The sequence below is a fragment of the Mesoplodon mirus genome (assembly GCF_964341445.2).
Source record: "Mesoplodon mirus genome assembly, chromosome: 14".
In the NCBI taxonomy this organism is placed as follows: domain Eukaryota; kingdom Metazoa; phylum Chordata; class Mammalia; order Artiodactyla; family Ziphiidae; genus Mesoplodon; species Mesoplodon mirus.
Window position 1 is genome coordinate 44,558,118 of NC_138990.1, and position 20,661 is coordinate 44,578,778.

Sequence of the window (20,661 nt, forward strand, 5' to 3'; positions counted from 1 at the left end):
AAAGATTCCACGTGCCGCAACTAAAGATTCCGCATGTAGCAACAAAGATCCCACGTGCTGCAACTAACACCCAGCGCAGCCAAATAACTAAATAAACAAATATTTTAAAAATAAACAAAAATAAAGTTAAAAAAAAAGAACTGCATAAATCTATTAGTGTTGGAGGAGTTGGTTGGGGAGGGTCATCTAAAACCTGGTACACTCAGAGGTTGCAGCAAGAGAAGAAAAGACAGCTCACTGAATCAGTGTGTTGTGCACCTGAAACTGACATAATATTGTAAATCAACTATACTTCAAATGAAAAAAAAAAGAATCAGAAAAGCAGCTCAGGAGAGAATGCCAGGGAACACAATATCTGGTTTATCATAGCTAATCAAAAATTTCATCATTGGACATTTTGTAGTCACTAAATGGAGATAAAAGGTAATGAATATACAATACACGTGTATTAAGTGTATTTAGAGAAACAGTTCTACCATAAATCTGTATCTGTAGATCTCAGAATGTCCTAGATATACAGACAATAATCACTGATATATCTGAGTTAACGTAGAAACAGACAAGCAATTCACACTGCTGGGTCATACAGATTCCTCTAATCCTCTCTACACATGGAAGCTGGATACACATTCTCCAGTTCAGCTCTGGTGGCCACGTGTAAGAATCAAAAAAGATCTAACACTGGAGAAAGGGCTGTGGCTAAGATGACTGCCAGAGGAAACCGTTCACTTGAAGAAGTGTTTGGTTTCGGTTAAGTCACACATTCTCTGCAATGGAAAACCTCCCTGTCATCTCTTTACTCTAAAAATAATCAGGCTAGTTGAAAAAAACACCTTATTATTTCATAAACTATACATCAATACTTTCTTTGATAAGTATCCATCTTTTTAAACAGCTGGGTCCATTTCAAATGTTCTGCTTTCAAACTCAGCACTTCTGCAGCTGTAAATGGGTTTAAGAATACACAGTGCATCCAAATACCACAGCAGAATGGGGGCAATATTCAAATACTGAAAAGAACAATATTTAAAATATCCCACTCAACCTACTGAAAATGCTGATAAATGCTGTCAGGATACCTCTAGCCTATTCCTTTTATCTCTTGGATGGCCCAAGAAATTCATAATTTCAGAGGGAAGGCCTTGGTCAACGAAGCAGTCAGTTTAGCTGTGGTCAGGAGAACTTCAGGGCCACCTCCCCAGGTTTCATACCACCTTAACAGGAGTAAAGACGGGAGCCCAGAGCTCTGCTCACTCCTGGCAAGACCCTCTCCCAGTAATACTCACAGTGACAGCACCATGATCTGCCTAGGAGACTATCTGGGGCTAATTCCAACACAACCTTTATCCTAGGTTATGCCTGTTTCATAAGAAATCCTAGACTCCCGCTTGGATTCTCATTCCCATAAGGCTCTGCACATAGCCTCACAAGACCCCATCTCCCACTAATCCTCCACTCGCAAATCCTTCAACTTATCTTCATAGTCTACCACCAGCAAAATCCCTTCTCTGGCTGAGAATCCTCTTCTCCGAGTGTTACTTTCACATGGAAACCTGGCTTTCCCTGAAGGCCTGGCTTCCTCTGCAGCCATTCAAGTGGCAGCTGCTTTCTCTCTCATACCCCTCAAACAGCTGGATCTCCAGGTGGGGAGATGTCCTCCCAGAACCTCAGTGCCATTCTCAGATTATCTCCCCTTTTCCTTAAAACCCCCGTTTTGAATTTCATGTCATCAGACCAAAACCCTAAATATCCCTCTACAGTGGAGTCCAATATTACTGTCATAATTCTTGTTGATTTCAATATCCACAGGGTTGACCTTTCCCATACACTATTGTGGTCAATTGAATGGAGGACCTCCCAAAAGATATGCCCACACCCTAATCTCTGGAACTTGAGAATATTGCCCTATATGTCAAAGGAGTAAACATTACCTTCTATGGCAAAATATGTGATTGAGTTAAGGATTTGGAGACAAAGAGTTTACCCTGGATTATCTGGGTAAACCCAAAATGCAATTACATGTATCCTTATAAGACAGACACACAGAGAAGAGAGAGAAGAGGAAGAGGCAATGTGACCAAGGAGGCAGAGACTGGAGTGAGGCAGCCACAAGTCAAGGAATGCCAACAGCCACCAAAAGGTGGAAGAGGCAAAGAACGGTGTGATGGTTAATTCTGTGTGCTAACTTAACCTATGCTACAGCATGCCCAGATAGTTACTTTGAGTGCTCCTGTAAGGGTGTTTTTGAATGAGATTAACATACAGATTGGTAGACCAAGTAAAGCAGATTTGTCTTCCTAATGTGGGTGGGCCTCATCCAATCAGTTGAAGACCTGAACAGAATAAAGGGGCTGACCCTCCCTCAAGTAAGAGAGAATTCCTCCTGCCTGACTGACTTTGAACTGGGATACTGGATTTTCTGCTTTTGGAGTTGAATTAAAACATCTGCTCTTCCTGGGTCTCAAGCCTACAGGCCTTCAGACTGGAACTACATTATCAGTTCTGGCTCTCAGGCCTTCAGACTCAAACTGGAACTACACCCTTGGCTCTGCTGGGTTTCCAGCTTTCTGACTCTTCCTGCAGATCTTGAGGCTTGTCAGCTTCCACTGCTGCATGAGCCAATTCCTTATAATAATCACTTCTTATATAATTGTAAACCCTATTGACTCTGTTTCTCTGGAGAACCCTGACTAATATAAATGGATTCTTCCCTGGAGCCTCCAGAGGGAGTATGGCCCTACTAACATCTTGATTTCAAATTATGGTATCCACAGACATAGAGACCAGACTTGTGGTTGCCAAGGGGGAGGGGGGGAGGGAGGGATGGGCTGGGAGTTTGGGTTTAGCAGATGCAAGCTATCACATACAGAATGGATACACAACAAGGTCCTACTGTATAGCACAGGGAACTACAGTCAATATCCTGTGATAAACCACAATGGAAAAAAACATGAAAAAGAATGTGTGTGTATATATATATGTATCACTGAACCACTTTGCTGTACAGTAGAAATTAACACAACATAGTAAATCAACTATATGTCAATAAAATAAATTTTAGAATAAAATAAAATTGTGGTGTCCATAACTGTGAGAGAATAAATTTCTGTTTTAAGCCACCAAGTTTGCAGTAATTTGTTACAGCAGCTTCTGGGAGCATATACAGTGGCCTTCCCTGAACTCTCCTACAACAATGTTCCCCCACTCTGCGTGGGTCACCAGCTTCAAGTCACGTCCTAGAACACTGTACTGCCAATTACCGCACATTATCTAACATCTCCATGTCAAGCACTGCACTCTCATACCAACTTCTCTCTCTCTAGATCACTCCTTCCAGTGCCCTCGAACAATACTTCAGCGCCGATGGGACCCGTCTCCACCGAGCCTGCTACCTTCACACAGTCCCTTGTCTCCCTCATGGTCTCATTACTCTCTTCAACCGACTTATATTCCACAGCCCATTACGACACTCATGTCTTTGCATACTCTCCAGCCTCTCTCGCTAACCCTCCTCCTCTGTCACACTCTTCTGTCAAAACCCCAACTCCACCCACTCTGCTCCTCTACCCACACAACGAGGGGCAGAAGTAAAATAGACAACTACGCTGACTGGTCTGACCTTGAATTCATAACCACCAACCTCAAGTTAGTCATTCCAATCTCAGTTCAAATGTCATTTCTTAAAAAAAAGTTCCCTGACCAATGTTTAATAGCTTTATTGAGATATATAATTCACATACCATAAAATTCACCCTTTTAAAGTTACAATTCAAGGGGCTTCCCTGGTGGCGCAGCGGTTGAAAGTCCGCCTGCCAATGCAGGGGGCACGGGTTCGTGCCCCGGTCCGGGAAGATCCCACATGCTGCGGAGCGGCTGGGCCCGTGAACCATGGTCACTGAGCCTGCGCGTCCGGAGCCTGTGCTCCGCAGCGGGATGAGGCCACAGCAGTGAGAGGCCCAAGTACCGCAAAAAAAAAAAAAAAATTAAAAAAATTAAAAAAAATAGTTACAATTCAGTGGTTTTAATATATTCAAAACAGCTGTGTAACCATAACTAATATCTCATTTCAGAAGATGTTTTTCACCCCCAAAAGAAACCCAATACTCTTTTTGCCCACCCCACTAATCTATTTGGTCCCCATGCATTTGCTTACTGTGGAAATTTCATATAAATGGAATCAAACACTATGTGACTTTTTATGTCTGGCTTCTTTCACTTAGCATGTTTTCAAGGTCCATCCATGTTTTAGCATGTATCAGGACTTCCCTTCTTTTTGTTGCCTAATAATATTCCATAATGTTGACATAACACGTTTTGATTATCTGTCCAACAGTTGACAGACATTTGGCTTTATTTCCACTTTTGAGGTATTCTGGGTAATGTTGCTATGAGCATTCATGAACAAGTTTTTCTGTGAACATATATTTTCAACTCTCAAAGGAGAATTCTCAATTCTCACCTAGGAGTGGAATTGCTGGATCACATGGTAACTCCGTTTAACATTCTGAGCAACTGCTAAACTAGTTTTTCAATGGGGCTGTACCATTTTACATTCCCACCAGCAGTGTATTAGGGTTCTTATTTCTTCACATTCTCAACACTTGTTATTGTCAGTCTTTATTTCAGCCAACCTAGTGGGTGTGAAGGGGCATCTCATTGTGGCTTTGATTAGTCATTTCCCTAATGACTAAGTAATGTTGATCATCTTCTCACATGTTTCTTGGTCATTTGTATATCTTCTGAAATGTATATTCAGATCCTTTGCCCGTTTTCTCCTAAAGTTAACTTTAAAAAAAACTGTGGTAAAAAACACATAAGGGCTTCCTTGGTGGCGCAGTGGTGGAGAGTCCACCTGCCAATGCAGGGGACATGGGTTCGTGCCCCGGTCCGGGAAGATCCCACATGCCACGGAGCAGCTGGGCCTGTGAGCCGTGGCCGCTGAGCCTGCGCGTCCGGAGCCTGTGCTGCGCAACGGGAGAGGCCACAACAGTGAGAGGCCCGCGTACCGCAAAAAAAAAAAAAAAAAAGTAAGCTCCATGAAGGCACTGACTTTGTCCTAGCCTTTTTCTAAGTAACCTCACACCTAGAACAGTGTCTGCGAGGTAGCAGGTACTGAATTAGAATTTGCTGCATAAATGTATAAATGAGTTAATGAAGCTGGCAGCAGAAAGTTAAGGGGGTTCCTGTCTTAAGGCTTTTGTTTTCTCTGTGTAAGAAAAGAGGTCATCTACTGAAAGACAGGGAAGAGCTGGGGTAGATGGTTTAAAAAGAATGGAGACTTTACTCCTTTATGACTTTAACTGGCTACTGCAAAGAATGGAAAAGCAAGGTGATCAGAGAAATGCAACAGGATTGCAATGCTGAGCATCAACATGTAGTTGGTGATCGTGAAGCTTAAGGTAATACTAATCTGTCCTATTGTATGGATTTCTGCAGAAGTACTAGAGAAAGCAGATAAATTAGTTCATCCGTGAATTTAGTTGACAGAGACATGGATAAAAAAGTCACAGGACAATGGAGTTTATGGTACAGGAATGAAGGGCCATATCTAAAATGGTAAGGAGAGAAGAAAAGAGAAGCAAGGAATGACAGATAGACAGTGAGAGGCCCGCGTACAGCAAAAAAAAAAAAAAAAAAAAAAAAAAGATCTTAGTGAGAGTGGTTGAAAAGTCAACTGGAATGATAATGGGATATCAAAGGAGAATCGGATGTCGAAATCAGTGATTTTGGAAGTAGGAGCAGTTGGAGGTGGTGAAAAGGTCCAGGGTGTAACTGAGGGAGCAGATGTCTGATGTTCAGTGGAGAAGAAGAGTGTCAGAGCTGAAGAAGTCAAGAAACCATGTGGCCAAGGTCTTAAAAGGTTTGACTACAGAGATGCAGAAATCACCATGAGGTGACCATCAATCAGGTACCAAACCATCCAGCAGTGAAGGAGTATGTCCAGAAAGGAAGGAGATAATACCACCAGAAAAGAAGGATAACAGGGCTAAAATGACATGATCCTCAAAGCAGCATCTTGCTTGTATTTTTTTTTTTTAATCTAAGAGATTCAGGGTGTAAAGATCTAGAAGTGGCAGGAAGGAACGCAAGAAGGAAAATAACCAGGGTGTCAGCATTCACAGAATTATAAGCTGACCCTCAACTTATAATTGAGGTTAATCCTCATCCTTGTATCAGCCTTTCCTCTTTGAATGTAGGTGAAAGCTGTGAATATGATAAACGATCACTCCTCTGATTATGTTATACAGCAAAAGGAAGATTACCTTAGGTGGGTCTGGTCTAATCAGGTGAGCCTTTTAAAAGCAGCATTTCTTTCTGGCTGGTTTCAGAAGAGGTTTCAGAGAGATGCACTCTAGCTGTCCTGGAAGAAAGTCAACATCCATGCTGTGAACTGCCTATGAGGGCCACATGTCAAGGAACTGCGGGTAGCCCCTGGGAGCTGAGAGTCACCCTGGCTGGCAGCTATCAGGAAAACAGGGACCTCATCATCACAGCTGCAATGAAATGAATCCTGCCAACAACCAGTGAGATGACAAGAGGACCCTCAAGCCCAGATGATAACTACAGCTTCAGCTGACACCGCGATTTCAACGCAGTGAGACCTACAGCAGAGAATCCAGCCATGCCATTGCCTGGACTTCTGACGTAGATAACGTATTTATGTTGTTTTAGGCTGCTAAGTTTATGGTTATTTATTATGCAGGAAAAGAAAACTAAAACAGTGACCATAAATAGTTTACCCAGGATAATCGCAGTTTACGCATGTTGTCCCTGCATAATTAACAGTGTCCCCTTCCACTCTCACATGAGTCTGGATTATATGCTAAATTATAAGGTCACCCTAACAATAATTTCACCTTCCAAACCCTAAAAATTCATGTGGATGTAGAAGAATAGATAGCCACCACCTGAAAGGGCTGCGAGAGAAGTGGAACACCTACGGGAAAGCCAAATTTCTATTAAGACAAGGGGCTAAAAGAAATGCTTAGACAACCCCACTACTGGGCATATACCCTGAGAAAACCGTAATTCAAAAAGAGTCATGGACCACAGTGTTCATTGCAGCTCTATTTACAATAGCCAGGACATGGAAGCAACCTAAGTGTCCATCGACAGATGAATGGATAAAGAAGATGTGGCACATATATACAATGGAATATTACTCAGCCATAAAAAGAAACGAATTTGAGTTATTTGTAGTGAGGTGGATGGACCTAGAGAATGTCATACAGAGTGAAGTAAGTCAGAAAGAGAAAGACAAATACTGTATGCTAACACATATATATGGAATCTAAAAAAAAAAAGGCTCTGAAGAATCTAGGGGCAGGACAGGAATAAAGATGCAGACATAGAGAACGGACTTGAGGACACAGGGAGGGGCAAGGGGAAGCTGGGATGAAGTGAGAGAGTGGCATGGACATATATACACTACCAAATGTAAAGTAGATAGCTAGTGGGAAGCAGCCACATAGCACAGGGAGATCAGCTCGGTGCTTTGTGACCACCTAGAGGGGTGGGATAGGGAGGGTGGGAGGGAAACACAAGAGGGAGGGGATATGAGGACATATGTATATGTATAGCTGATTCATTTTGTTATACAGCAGAAACTAACACACCATTGTAAAGCAATTATACTCCAATAAAGATGTTAAAAAAAAAAACCAAACAAAACAGGTCAGAGCCACAGTGGGCAAATCTCAGCAGTTTTTCTGAGGAGTGTGGGGCACTGACCTAAGGGACTAGATTTTGTATCTTTTGTTTCGATTTTCTTCATGTGTGCATCTTACCTCCTGCTGTAACTTGCTACAAGTAGGTATACTGTCTTATGCCTTTTAAAAAAATAGTCCTACCTAGTTTTGCACCATGTACAAAGTAGCTATTTAACTATGACATGTAACTATTTAGAACTGAACAGGGGCATGGCCAAGAAGTGTATCTTTTCCTCAATGAATACACATTATCTCTTAGAATTCTAGAGATGCCAGGAGAGGTATGCTGATCACATGTAAATGAAACATTGCTTCTGACAAAGTCAACAGTCTTAATTGTTCCAAGTCTATAACAACATAATTTACTGACTCCTTAAAGTAAATGATCTATTATCATCAGTGCCCAAACAACTACACTGGACATATGTGAGTTGCTCATTAACATTTACTTAAAAAAAAAAAGCAGTAATATTAATAGAGATTGTTAAACAAATCCAGTACTTTGTCATTTACAGATTTTGAAGAACGGGATAAGTAACTTTGTTCAGAGGTGGAGTCTGCCATCTGCTGGGAAGAAAGGGGAAATTTCCATATCATCAACTAAGTTATATAACTACCTCTACTGACAACAAACTGTACTGTGGTACAAGTGTATTGTGTATACACATACACACTTCCTGCCATGGAGCAGTAACCACATGGGGATTGGTCAAATTTCTCTTGGTAAAGTGAAGACCAGAATAAGTGGACACCTGAATGTAAGGCAAGGGGGAAGGCAGGGAATGGGAGCAGTCTTGTTTATCTCCAGCCCTCCTTGCGTATCAGGAAAGGGTTAAGAGTTTCCGTTCGGGAAGATGACAAGGTCCCAAAGATGGATGGTGATGACGGTTGCACAACAACGTGAATATACTTAATGCCACTGAACTGTACTAATGTAGTAGAAAAACATGATAGTCTCCATGGCTGAACGGAAATCCTTGATCAGAATGTAAGGCTTTATCCTCTGGGTGGCAGACTGTATTTTCTAAACATAACTGCAGGGATCTCTCTCACCACCCTTGCTCCACTGTGATGGACTTGACCGCCACCCCAGCATCATGAGGTGAAGTCCCTTCTCCTTCCCTCCAGCCTTAGAGACTGTGACCAACAATATGGCGGAATGTTGCCACATAACTTTACAGCCAGCTAAGACAAGGCCTTGCAGCTTCCCCATAGCTCTCTAGGGATGGTGGTCCTCCAGCTGCTTCCTCTGGTGATGCTCTCTCTTAAAATAATGCCTCCATGCTGTGAAAAGCACAAGCCACATTCAGAGGCCCACACAGAGGTGGGTCCTGTTGACCATTCCAGCCTTATGATCTGAACAAGGACTTCTGTTTAAGTGGTTCATTCAGTCACAGAGACTATCATGTTTTCTATTAAATTATACTTTTAAAAATAATACCTTATTCAAACTACGCATAATATTTAGTAGGATTTTTATTGCCATATTTAAATGATTCCGATTTGGAGGAAGATCCTGATACAGTGTTGGTGGTGGTGGTGGTTTTTTATATCACTGTTAAATGATGTTTAGCCCAAACCTTCCCCATCTCAGCAGATGGCAATTCCATCCTTCTAACTGTTTGGGACAAAATCTTAGCGCTTCCCTGGACTCCTTTCCTTTCACAAGCCACATCCGACCCATGAAGCAGATTTATGAAGTATATCCTAATTCAGCTCTTTTCATCACCTCTATTGCTAACATCCTACCATATCTTGTTTTAATTACTGCAATCATCTCTCTGAAATGGTCTGCTTCTATCTTTTCCTTCCACTGTTTACTCTTTACATGGCATCCAGACTGATCATTTTAAAATATAAATCAACTCAAGCTATTTTCTAACCAAAGCTCTACAAAGATTCCTCCTTTCACTCAGAGTAAAAGCCAAAGCCCTTACAATGGCCAGCAAGGCCCTTGCCACCTCTCTGACCCCCTCCCTACAGCTTTCCTGCTGCTCCTTCTGCTCTGGCTACTCTGGCTTTTTTGCTGTTCCCTGAATTCACATGCATACTCTTGCCGTACGGCCACGATCCTGAAAACATCTGCTCTTCCCCAGATGTCTGCAAGCAGACATCTAAGACTTTGCTCAAATCTCACTTTCTCAACAAGGCCTATAAGACTATCCCCACTCCTACCCTTGATTCCTTTTTCTGATTTCTTGCTCATGTGAGAGTCCAGTGTAAACTGGAAGAGGGGCTCTGATCCATGAATCCAGGGACCCAGCCTCCTTTCATCTAAGGACTCTGCCTGTGTTAACTAACAGAGATCCTTTCATTTGGGCTGGTGTACATAGGGAGTGGGAAGGGCAAAGACAGAAAGAATGGAGAAGACACACTTGCTTTAAACTACCTTGACCCAGAAGTAACACAGATGACTTCCAAACACATTCCATTGGTAAGAACTAGTCATATGGCCCATCCGGCTACAAGGAGGGTGGCTATATAATCTAGTTATATATCCAGAAGAAAAGGAATACATGGATACTGGTAAGTACTTCTTATCACTAACTATCTTTCTGCTCACTTTCACTACACAAAGAACACACTCAAACCTCTCGCACCGCCCAGAAGCAAACCTGAAGCCCCATTCAGTCAGCACATCTAACTACAAGTGCAGGACCTCTGGCTCTGGCAGTTTCCTTCATCAAGACCATGTGCAGCTCCTTAAGACACAACCTATGAACTGAAAAGGCATGTGATTTGCACCTGCTCTCCCCAGTCCCAATATACAAGAGTGGGACAGGAGGAGAAGGTTCTTCCTTATCCAATAGTCTCCTTGGCCATGTGGGCTCTGGCACGCCTTCCTGAGGGGCCGTAAAACCTTCATAACCCACCTCTTTCCAGGGCAAGTTCTGGGTCCTTAAAAAGTGATTTTAGAGCTGTAATAGTCAGGCTCATGGTTCCATTGCCAACAGAATTCCCTCAAAAACTTAGCAGGCCTTTGATCTATTTGTTTCCAGTCGGTTCCATGTGCCAGTAACCACACACAAAGTTCTTCCCCAGACATGCCTCCATTCCTCTTGCTTTCAACTAACAGAAGCCACCTGGAGGCCACATGAAACAATAGGTCAGCAGTTTCCAACTCTGGCTGCAAAACAGAATCTTGGCTGCAAAACAGAACTTTCAAAAACTGCCTGTGTCCAGGTTTCGTGTACCCTGGACCCATTAAATCAGAAGCTGTGAAGGTGGGAGCAAGATGATTCTGATGAGCAGCAAGAACTACACTTCATCTGATCTTTGCCACAGGACTGTCACATTTTTCTTTCAACTGAGAACATTTACTAGGTCTTTGATGCTCAAAACCTCTCTCAACTCTTATCTCTTGCTCTCTAGAAATAGTCTGTTTTTCCTTTCACTGCCCCAACTCTCAGAACTTTCTCTATTCCCTTTCATTTTTTGCTTGAAAGCTAGCCAATTCTTTCCTAAGCTCATCTCTTTCATGTAATACCTTACCAATAAGAGTCAACACACACTCTGACCTTTTCCATCGTTTGACCTAGAGTTTGCTTGGCATGAAGCAAGTCTTCCAAGTTACCACGGATGACAAATGTACCAAATTGGTCACCACTGCAGAACTTGGGTTTCTGTCTTTCCCAACTCCAACATCAGTGTCCTCATCAGCATGCTACCTGACCGCTAAGACAATGAAACAGATTTTAAGGTTTTGTTTTAACAGAATTCTACTTCCAGTACCAACCACTGTAGCAAAAACTAAAACCTCAGTAGCTTAACACAAAGTTTCTCCCTTGCTTCCATCAGAGTCACACAGGTTGGCAGGATATTCCTCCCCATCCATTGTTCAAGGACCCAGTTTCCTTTCATTTTATGGTTTCACCCTCTCTCGGTCCTAATGAAATTCTCTCCATTAAGCTGCTAGAGAGGATAGAAAAGGCACCCAGTTATTAACTGTCTTGTTCTGGGAAGACATATATCACTCTGATCACATTCCACTGGTAACAGCTATTCACATGGTCCTTTTGGATACAGTGGGGCTGAGAAATGTAGTCTAGATGTGTGCCCAGCAAGAACAGGAAAACAGTGATGTTGATGAGCCCTAGTGGTCTCTTTAACACCCTTAAAATTTAAGCTCCACCAAGGCAGGAATCTTTGTCTAGTTTGTTCATAGATGTATCTCACAAGCCTCTTACAGTGCCTGGGACATAGCAGGTGCTCAAAAAATATCTTTTGAATAAATAATGAATGGACAGAATTAATTACAGGTATGGTACCATATGGCATTTTTTCCTATAATAAAGACAAATGAATGGATTGATGAATAAAAGAATGGTGAATTATACTGCATAGTTACTTAGATAAAACATTAAACAGAACTTTTGGAAAAATCAAAATAAATTTCCAAGCACCAACACTACACATATCAAATCTACAATGCAAATTCATATACAACCTGGTTAAATGCACACTAAATCCATCTGTTGTGAACACAGAGAAACATTCATTCAAAATTTTAGTACAAACACAGTGGACAAACTTCAAAGAAATTACTATTAAACTGATTACACATTTTTTTGTTAGGTGGAAATTTCTTTACTCACGACAGCCTCAAAATTCATCCATATCTTCCTCAAAGAACAAGGGCACTGCACACAGAGTCCTAGTCTTAACAAGTCACACACAGACACGTAAAAGACCTTACCAATATGCATCTACCATCATAATGCAAATACTCATCAAAATTCAGAACTAATACTTTTATGATACCAGCTTCAAAATTATGCATGCTAATAATACTTGATTTTTCCTGAACTCTTAAGTCACTATAACAAAAATAAATTAATAAACTAGAAAAAAATAACAAAGCTGAAATAAAAATAACAATAAATGGCGATAAGACTTACTTCACAAGAGTGTTGTGAGGATCAAACAGAAATATAAGAACTCACTTGTGATTTCTGTACCTTCCTTTATGTATGTTATAGATCAACAGAGTATATGAAAAACTGCTTTGTAAATCATAAAGCAATATTCAAACAGTCACTTATCTTTAAATAAATGTAAAATTCCCATTTCTATAAGGGTTTTAAATTAGCTAAATGAGCAAGTTCAAACTAAGGTGAAAAAGAAGTTCTTCATCCTCCTAGCCCCAACATCTAGAAAGAGAACTTTCAGTAGACACATTCCAGAGAATCCAATCATTATGAAAGGTAATAAGGCAAAGAGCTTTCTCAGTGTAAAGAGTTAGACTCTAAACAAAAAACAGTTGAAAAATATTAATAAGTCATTTAACACAGGGGGATACTTGTACTTTAAGAAGAAGAAAAAGTAACAATTTGAAGATCTATAAATTCTCTCTAGTCAATGAAAAAGAGAATAAACTACTGGGTTTTATTTTTTGTTTTCCCTTTGCTTGTTTAAAAAATTTTAAATAATGACTCCTCAACCAAAAGAAATATTGGAATTTACAACATAAGACCCAGGATAGGAGGTTCAGTTTAACAAAATTTTATGGGTTAGCTGTAACTGAAAAGCCATCTAATAAAAAATTATCTCTAACACATTATCAGAGATGTAGGAAGTAAAGTATACACTTGATTAAAGTTTGTTTCTTGTTTTTAACTAATCCCTGATATAAACTTATTTGCTTTTTTCTTGGTTGAGTTTTAAGACGGTTAACTAGGGAAAAAAAAGAAAATAGGAAAAAAAACTCTCCTTATTGAAGCTTTCTAATACTTAAAGTCTAGTAGGATGACTGGGCTTAAGAACCTAGATCCTGAATTATACTTATGACCCTATATATTTTTCTACCTTTTAGCAAACCAACCAACCAGCCAACAAACAAAAGCTAGAGGAAAAGGATTTAAAGCAAGGCTATAACAATTTAGGAAATAAAAATATGACATTTTTTAAACTCTGGAAATAAACTGAGAGAAGGGAAGAAAAAATGATTGATGCTAAACTTGTTACATGATTTATAAACACCACAGAAAAATCAGACATTGACCTCTACCCAAATACTGTTACTTAAAAGATGGCTTTTGAAAGTAAAGACATCAGTGTGGCAATTGTAAAATACTACCCAACTTTAGAGAGGTAAAAATTTAACTCCTTCATATCATGCAGCTTTCTCTGCAACATTTAAACCCTATAAGCATGAATAAAGTTTGCTTGAAAAAAAGAAATTTAAATCTTCCTTAAAGCTCAGAGAGTAAGTCTTCTGGGGTGGGGGTGGTACCCCCTTGTACAATTTTAAAAGAAGACACTTTTCAGACTTCCCCGGTGGCGCAGTGGTTGAGAATCTGCCTGCCAATGCAGGGGACACAGGTTCGAGCCTGGTCTGGGAGGATCCCACATGCCACGGAAAAACTAGGCCTGTAAGCCGCGACAGTGAGGGGCCCGCGCACCGCGATGAGGAGTGGCACCGCTCACCGCAACTGGAGAAAGCCCACGCACAGAAACGAAGACCCAGCACGGCCAAAAATAAATAAATAAATAAATTAATTAATTAATTAAAAAAAAAAAAAGAAGAAGACACTTTTCACTGGGAAAGGGAGCACTACAACATTCCATTTTACTGAATAAAAGGGACCATGTCAAAGGTCATAATATCTCCATCTCCTAGAACTTTAAAAACTCTCCTTTTCAAATCAAGTGATGAAGCACAACATATATGCAAACCCCATCATAAATGTAAGGGCTAGTATTTTATGACACCACATCCTTATTTGGTAGGCATCTATCAGAAAAGTGGCCCTGGTGCTGTTACAGATGAAACAGATAACCGCTGGGGACACAGACTGAGACACAAAGCAGTTACCCAAGAGGAATGCTCCTTCATCTGGTGTTGGTTGCTGTGGGGGCCACTGGCATGGCCACGCCAAAAGCAATTTTGGCAGAGCTGGTAGTTGTGGCACTGCTGGCATCGGTACCGGAAACCCATCATACTCTCACACCGGCAATAGGAGCACTCCACGGGGTGGAAGACTTGAGGGATAAGGGCGGGGGGGGGGGCCAGAGGGAGAAAGAAGTCATTTTCATTTGGAGAATAAAGTCAGCGCAGCGGAAGACCAAATTTAACACGAAAGCAAAGGTGAAAACAAAACTAGAAGTGAAGAATCTAAACTGTCTGCCATTTAGTTAATCTAACCAGCCGTTCACTGGAATAAAAAGAAAACAACAAAATTTTCCATTTAGAATAGATTACAATCCACCTGAGAAAATAACCAATTTCCTTCTTTAAAATGACATGCGCGTCTCAAAGTTTAGGTAAATAAACAAGTAAGGAGGAGAGACACCCTCATTCCTAAATTTCTCTTCCAAACCTATTTTTTTTAAGAGATGTATATTGTTAGTTGTGGACATATGTTTCCTTCACTAACATAAAATCTGTGAGAGCCAGTACGACATGCTTGATGTCTCTGCTACCTGCAAGTGGTATTTCACACAGTCCTTTGGACTGAAGGCCTCCAAATGTTTGCTGAACTAAATACTACAGGGACTTCCCTAGCAGTCTACTGGTTAAGACTCCGAGATTCCAATGCAGGGGGCACTGGTTCGATCCCTGGTTGGGGAACTAAGATCCCACATGACACACGGCACAGCCAGTAAACAAATAAATAAATAAATACTACTACATACCTGGGTGCAAATGGTTACTGGTAAAAAAGTAAGGCTAGCCATATCAAAATACTAGTTTTAGGTAAGAGTGCCAAGTATTGGCATAAAATAAGGTACTCTAACCAATGAAGGGGCAGTGATTTGGAGAGAGGGAAACTCAGGTGACCTGAGACTCCTTTCTCCACCTCACACAGCATCTTACCTCATGAAAAACTGCCAGCTGGCAGCCAGGATTTATAGGGTTACTGGGATTCTCTTATAGCCTGAAAGTCCAGTTTACTCAGTGGAAGTGGGCAATAAGTGCACAACTGTATATTACAGACTGTTATTTATACTTTTAAATGTTGATAGCACGATTGTTCCTCTGGCAATTCAATTCTGAACACAAGAAATGGAAGTCAAAGGAAAGAGGGATATAATATTCAAATCTTCATTTGAACAACTCTTTCTAGCATTGTGTATACAAAGGCAGTGTTGTCTCAATTATAAGGATTTTTAGTCCTACTTCCAAAAATGCATATTAACTAGAGAATCAAGTCTCAAAACAAACAAACAACAACAACAAAACCTGAGCACTAGGTGAGAAAAATAATACAACTAGATCACTAAAGAATAACAGAAAACTAAAATCTGGAATGAGAAATCCTAAGGACACACCTCCTCTAAGAAATTTAAATTTTTGTTATCAAAATATTTCTAAGGAATAATGAAAGTGTTAATCACATAAGAAAGTAATTTATAAATAATATACTACATACAAAGTCACAACAAAATGTTCATATGGATAACACTAGATCTCGACAAATGAGATCCTCTCTACTTGGGACAGTAGATATAAAATGATTTTATGAAAATGAGCTGGATATGAAACTACAAAAACATTTAGTGCTATAAAGGTATTGTCCCTCAAAAGAACCAACACTGTAATAATTTAACAGCATAAATCTCTATCCAAAAATCCTGTTTAAAAATTTAGCTGTTTTAGTCTACTCAAGAGATTCCAGGACTTTAGGAAAATAATCTTGAATCTAAGGACTTGTGAACTAAAGCCATGACTGGGTGAAAGGCTGAGAAGTTTAAAAAAAAAAAAAAAAAAGGTATGAGTAGGAGGGAGAGAAAATAAAAAGTACGGTAGCGTTCTCTCATTCTTACAAAATGAAAAAAGAGGACTCTGCTTTTTAGTGCCGCTCAGCTATCACTTTCTCTTTTGTGGAATGAGGAGAGACAGGCAAGAGCCTTGAGAGAAGGGAGCTTCCAGAGAAAAGCTAGGACCTTTCCTTTAATGAACTCAAACAACCTAAACAAGGAGATAAACTGATAGCAATAGCAGAAAAACCTAAGTAGTTACTAAGAGATAAGTACCATTTCAATTTCAAGTGATACAAAAGATTTAAGTCAAACTACTTAGGAAGGATACTGAGAGTAATTCAGTAGTAAAGGAAAAAACTGAATATGGGTGAAACCCAGTACCAAATTCTATCTTGGCTATTTTCTTTTAAACTATTCCAAAATTTTATAGTTTTAGTGGTTGATATTGAATATATACAGTTTTTTGGAGTTATGCTTTTAATAAACTAAAGGAAAACAAGGAAGTCATGGCTAAGTCAGGTGGATTTAAGCAGAAAACAACCATCTGGAATCTTGGGGGGAAAAGCCTGGAGTTTGAACCACAAAGTTTTCTGACCTGGTATTACTACCTCTTGGTATCCTATCTAAGTAATAAGTCTTCCCTCCTTTTTTTTTTTTTTTTTTTTTTTGAGAAATAAATATTCCTCTTTTGAAAGCTAAAGCCACAAATTCAAATGATGGAGTGCCAGCAAGTGTCAACTGTAATTTTCAATGATAATAACTAAGGACATTACAAATACTGTCAGTTCATATACTTCCTATAGCACAGGGAACTGAATGATAAAAGTTCTGCTTACCATTCTCAACGTGGGCAAGCCTATGCATGAGAGGTAGCCAGACAAGGCACTGGGGGGGAGGATCGGCCATCATGGTGTCTAAAAACATATTTAGCATTACCTTTTTCTGTGAAGAGAAAAAAAAGCAACAAATATACTTCATATTTTTCAAATATCTCTGAACTCTAAGATTAAGTTAACTTAGGATTCTCCCAACCAAGTTGTAACGAATAATATGGGAAATTTTATAGCAAAATAAATAATATTTTGCATTACTACAGACACTGCTACACACTATCCTATACACTACTGCTATATTCAAATGCACTTCCACTTACATGATTTTATTTGAGTCTTAAAACAACTGTATAAGACAAATAGGCTAGGATGGAATTACTATGTTGTACACCTGAAACTAATATTGTAAGTTAACTATATTTCAATAAAACATATGAAATGAAAAAAATAAATAGGCTAGGTATTACTATCTTCATTTTACAGATGAGATAATAAAGGAATGATGCATTTAAATGATTTGTAAAGGTCCTACCAAAATCAGGACTACAACTCAGGTGTCCTTCAAATGACTATTGCTGAAGAATTCTGAAGGAAAGTCTCAGATCCAGGACAAAGACTGCAGGCCGGGGCTTCCCTGGTGGCGCAGTGGTTGAGAGTCCGCCTGCCGATGCAGGGGACACGGGTTCATGCCCCGGTCTGGGAAAATCCCACATGCCTCTCGGAGCGGCTGGGCCCGTGAGCCATGGCCGCTGAGCCTGCGCGTCCGGAGCCTGTGCTGCGCAACGGGAGAGGCCACAACAGTGAGAGGCCCACGTACTGCAAAAAAAAAAAAAAAAAAAAAAAAGACTGCAGGCCAGCACTGAAGAGACTGCAGGCCAGCACTGAATGGAGGGAGGGAGAGGTTCTCACATATATGTAAGAGGGTTAAATGAGGGTGATAACAGTAGGAAGTTACCATCCAAAGGCCCTTATACATCGCTATGCATTGATGGTGTAGTTTGAGAAATGCCTACTCGAATAGGCTAAATAAAATTTTCCAAAGTATTTTCCATCTCAGGCATCAAAGTTACTAACGCTTCTGAGATTTCAGTGGAATCTGGGAGGAATGCGTGAGCAACGTTAAAAATAAAAACAGAAAGTCACCCAGCATTTGAATGGAGGTTCAGACGTGGAAAATGCCTCTTATAATGGATATGCAAATAACTGCAATAAACCAAAATGAAATTAAAAGTGTCTACTTAAAATTGAGAAAGAAGATGCTAGGAAGTTTTTAGCTAGTCAAAGGTGGTTAATATACGTTTGTATTATATCACTTATCATAAATGTAATGTTTAAATTAATGTTTCTGTATCATCTTATATTTGTTAAAAATTACACTTTTACAAATCCGCTTATAATCCTAATGATACTTTCCCTCAAAGTTTTGATTCACCTATCATGGAGCTTTTTGTGGTTTCTTACATCTTCAAGATGAAAAGGAATTATGCTTGATATCTCAGAACTCCCTCATAAATACGCTCAGGATCAGTTTCCAAAAGTTGTCCTAAGTCGTACTATAATCTGAAGTCCTCCAAAAGCATGAGGAATGAAACCAGAAGAACTGTGTCCCAGTGCTCTGTCTTCCATTAACTACGTGATTTGGGGGAAATCACCTAACATCCTGGTTTCAGTTTTCTTATCTCTCAAGGGCTAGAGCAGTGGTTCTCGAAGTATGGTCAGAGGTCCCCCTGCAAGGTTGCTAAAACATTTCCAAGGAGCCCATGAGGTCAAAACTATTTTCATAATAATACTAAGACATTATTTGCCTTTTTCAATCTGATTCTCTCATGACTGTACAGTGGAATGTTCCAGAGGCAACGTGGCACATCCACAATTATCTGCAAAAGCTTTTAAAATATTCCTCTCTTTTCCGACTACACAGCTGTCTGAGACCAGATTTTCTTTCCATACTTTAACCAAAACAACATATCACAACAGATTGAATGGATAAGCAGATATGAAAACCCAGCTGTCTTCAACTGAGCCAAATATTAAAGAAATTTGCAAAAAATATAAAACAATGCATTCTTCTCGTTACATTTTTTTGCTTTGGAATATCCACTTTTCATAAAATATATTATTTATGTTAATATGTAATCGGTTTATCATTGTTCTTTTTAAATGATTTAATATTTTATAATTTATCAGTTTTGATTTCTAATATGGAAATACTGATAGATATAACTCATATAAACAAAATCTCTCTGGGGTGCTCAAATATTTTCAGGGGTGTAAAAAGGTCCTGATACCAGAAAGTTTGAGAACTCACCTGACAGAATTCCCAGCTCTAAAATTCCGTGACTCAGTAAATAACTATGTGAAAGACAGACTCTTTCACTCTTTTCTTCTACCTTTTTGTTTTGCTTTATTTTGGTTTTGCTCCTGAGTTGAACACATTCTTTGCATTTCTCTTTATTTTTTACAACACAATATTTATAACAAAAACTATAATAAAACTGCAAGTAATGAACATTCTTGCCACAATTCTCATTTTTCTGTATTTCCCTCCAAATGCATGTTTCTATATAATTATGTACATAGGATATATAAAAATATATAATCTGTCTTTCCACTTAATGTTTATTCTTTTTTTAATAAATTTATTTATTTCTGGCTGAGTTGGGTCTTTGTTGCTGCGCGGGGCTCTCTCTAGTTGTGGCAAGTGGGGGCCACTCTTTGTTGCCATGCGTGGGCTTCTCATAGTGGTGGCTTCTCTTGTTGCAGAGCACAGGCTCTAGGCGTGTGGGCTTCAGTAGTTGAGGCACGTGAGCTCTGAAGCGCAGGCTCAGTAGTTGTGACGCCCAGGCTTAGCTGCTTCGCGGCATGTGGGATCTTCCCAAACCAGGGCTCGAACCCGTGTCCCCTGCATTGGCAGGCAGATTCCCAACCACTGTGCCACCAGGGAATCCCCCACTTAATGTTTTATTAAATACTTTGTTTTGCTACAAGGTCTTCTTTTCTAACCATTTTAACAGCTGCCTCATCCACTGAGCAAAAACACCATGATTTATTTATGCTTTCCTCAATAAAACATTGAGCCTGTTTTTATCTTTGTATGCACTCTCATATTTTTCTTAGAAACCAGTGTTTCTGTTTGTTGTCTACTTCCCCACGCTTTGTTATTCTAATCATCAACACTGACAATTATTAGTCTAGATGCCATTTGACTTCTCTCCCTCCACTCTTGGCTACAACTTTCCTGTTTTAAAAGAGGGGAGAAATCATCTCGTAAAAGTGAGAAATCCAGTATCACTAAAATAACGTGAGAAAACAAGTAAAATAATTTAGCATTAGGTCATCATAGCTGCAATTTCCAATCTCATCTTTTCCATTAAAAACTCCTATTTTCTGGGACTTCCCTGGTGGTGCAGTGGTTA

General features: G+C 39.8%; 1 protein-coding gene across 11 annotated transcripts in view; it reads right to left on the reverse strand.

The window, feature by feature from the left end:
* Positions 1-20,661, reverse strand: part of DTNB (dystrobrevin beta) — a 280,538-nt gene that overhangs the window by 141,468 nt on the left and 118,409 nt on the right. For all 11 annotated transcript variants that reach the window (XM_082642340.1, XM_082642339.1, XM_082642333.1 and 8 more), the window contains 2 exons: positions 17,249-17,354; positions 14,524-14,690 (listed from right to left, as the gene is read on the reverse strand). In XM_082642340.1, the coding sequence (XP_082498466.1) occupies positions 14,524-14,690; positions 17,249-17,354 (273 nt within the window). The remainder of the gene's footprint in view (positions 1-14,523; positions 14,691-17,248; positions 17,355-20,661) is intronic.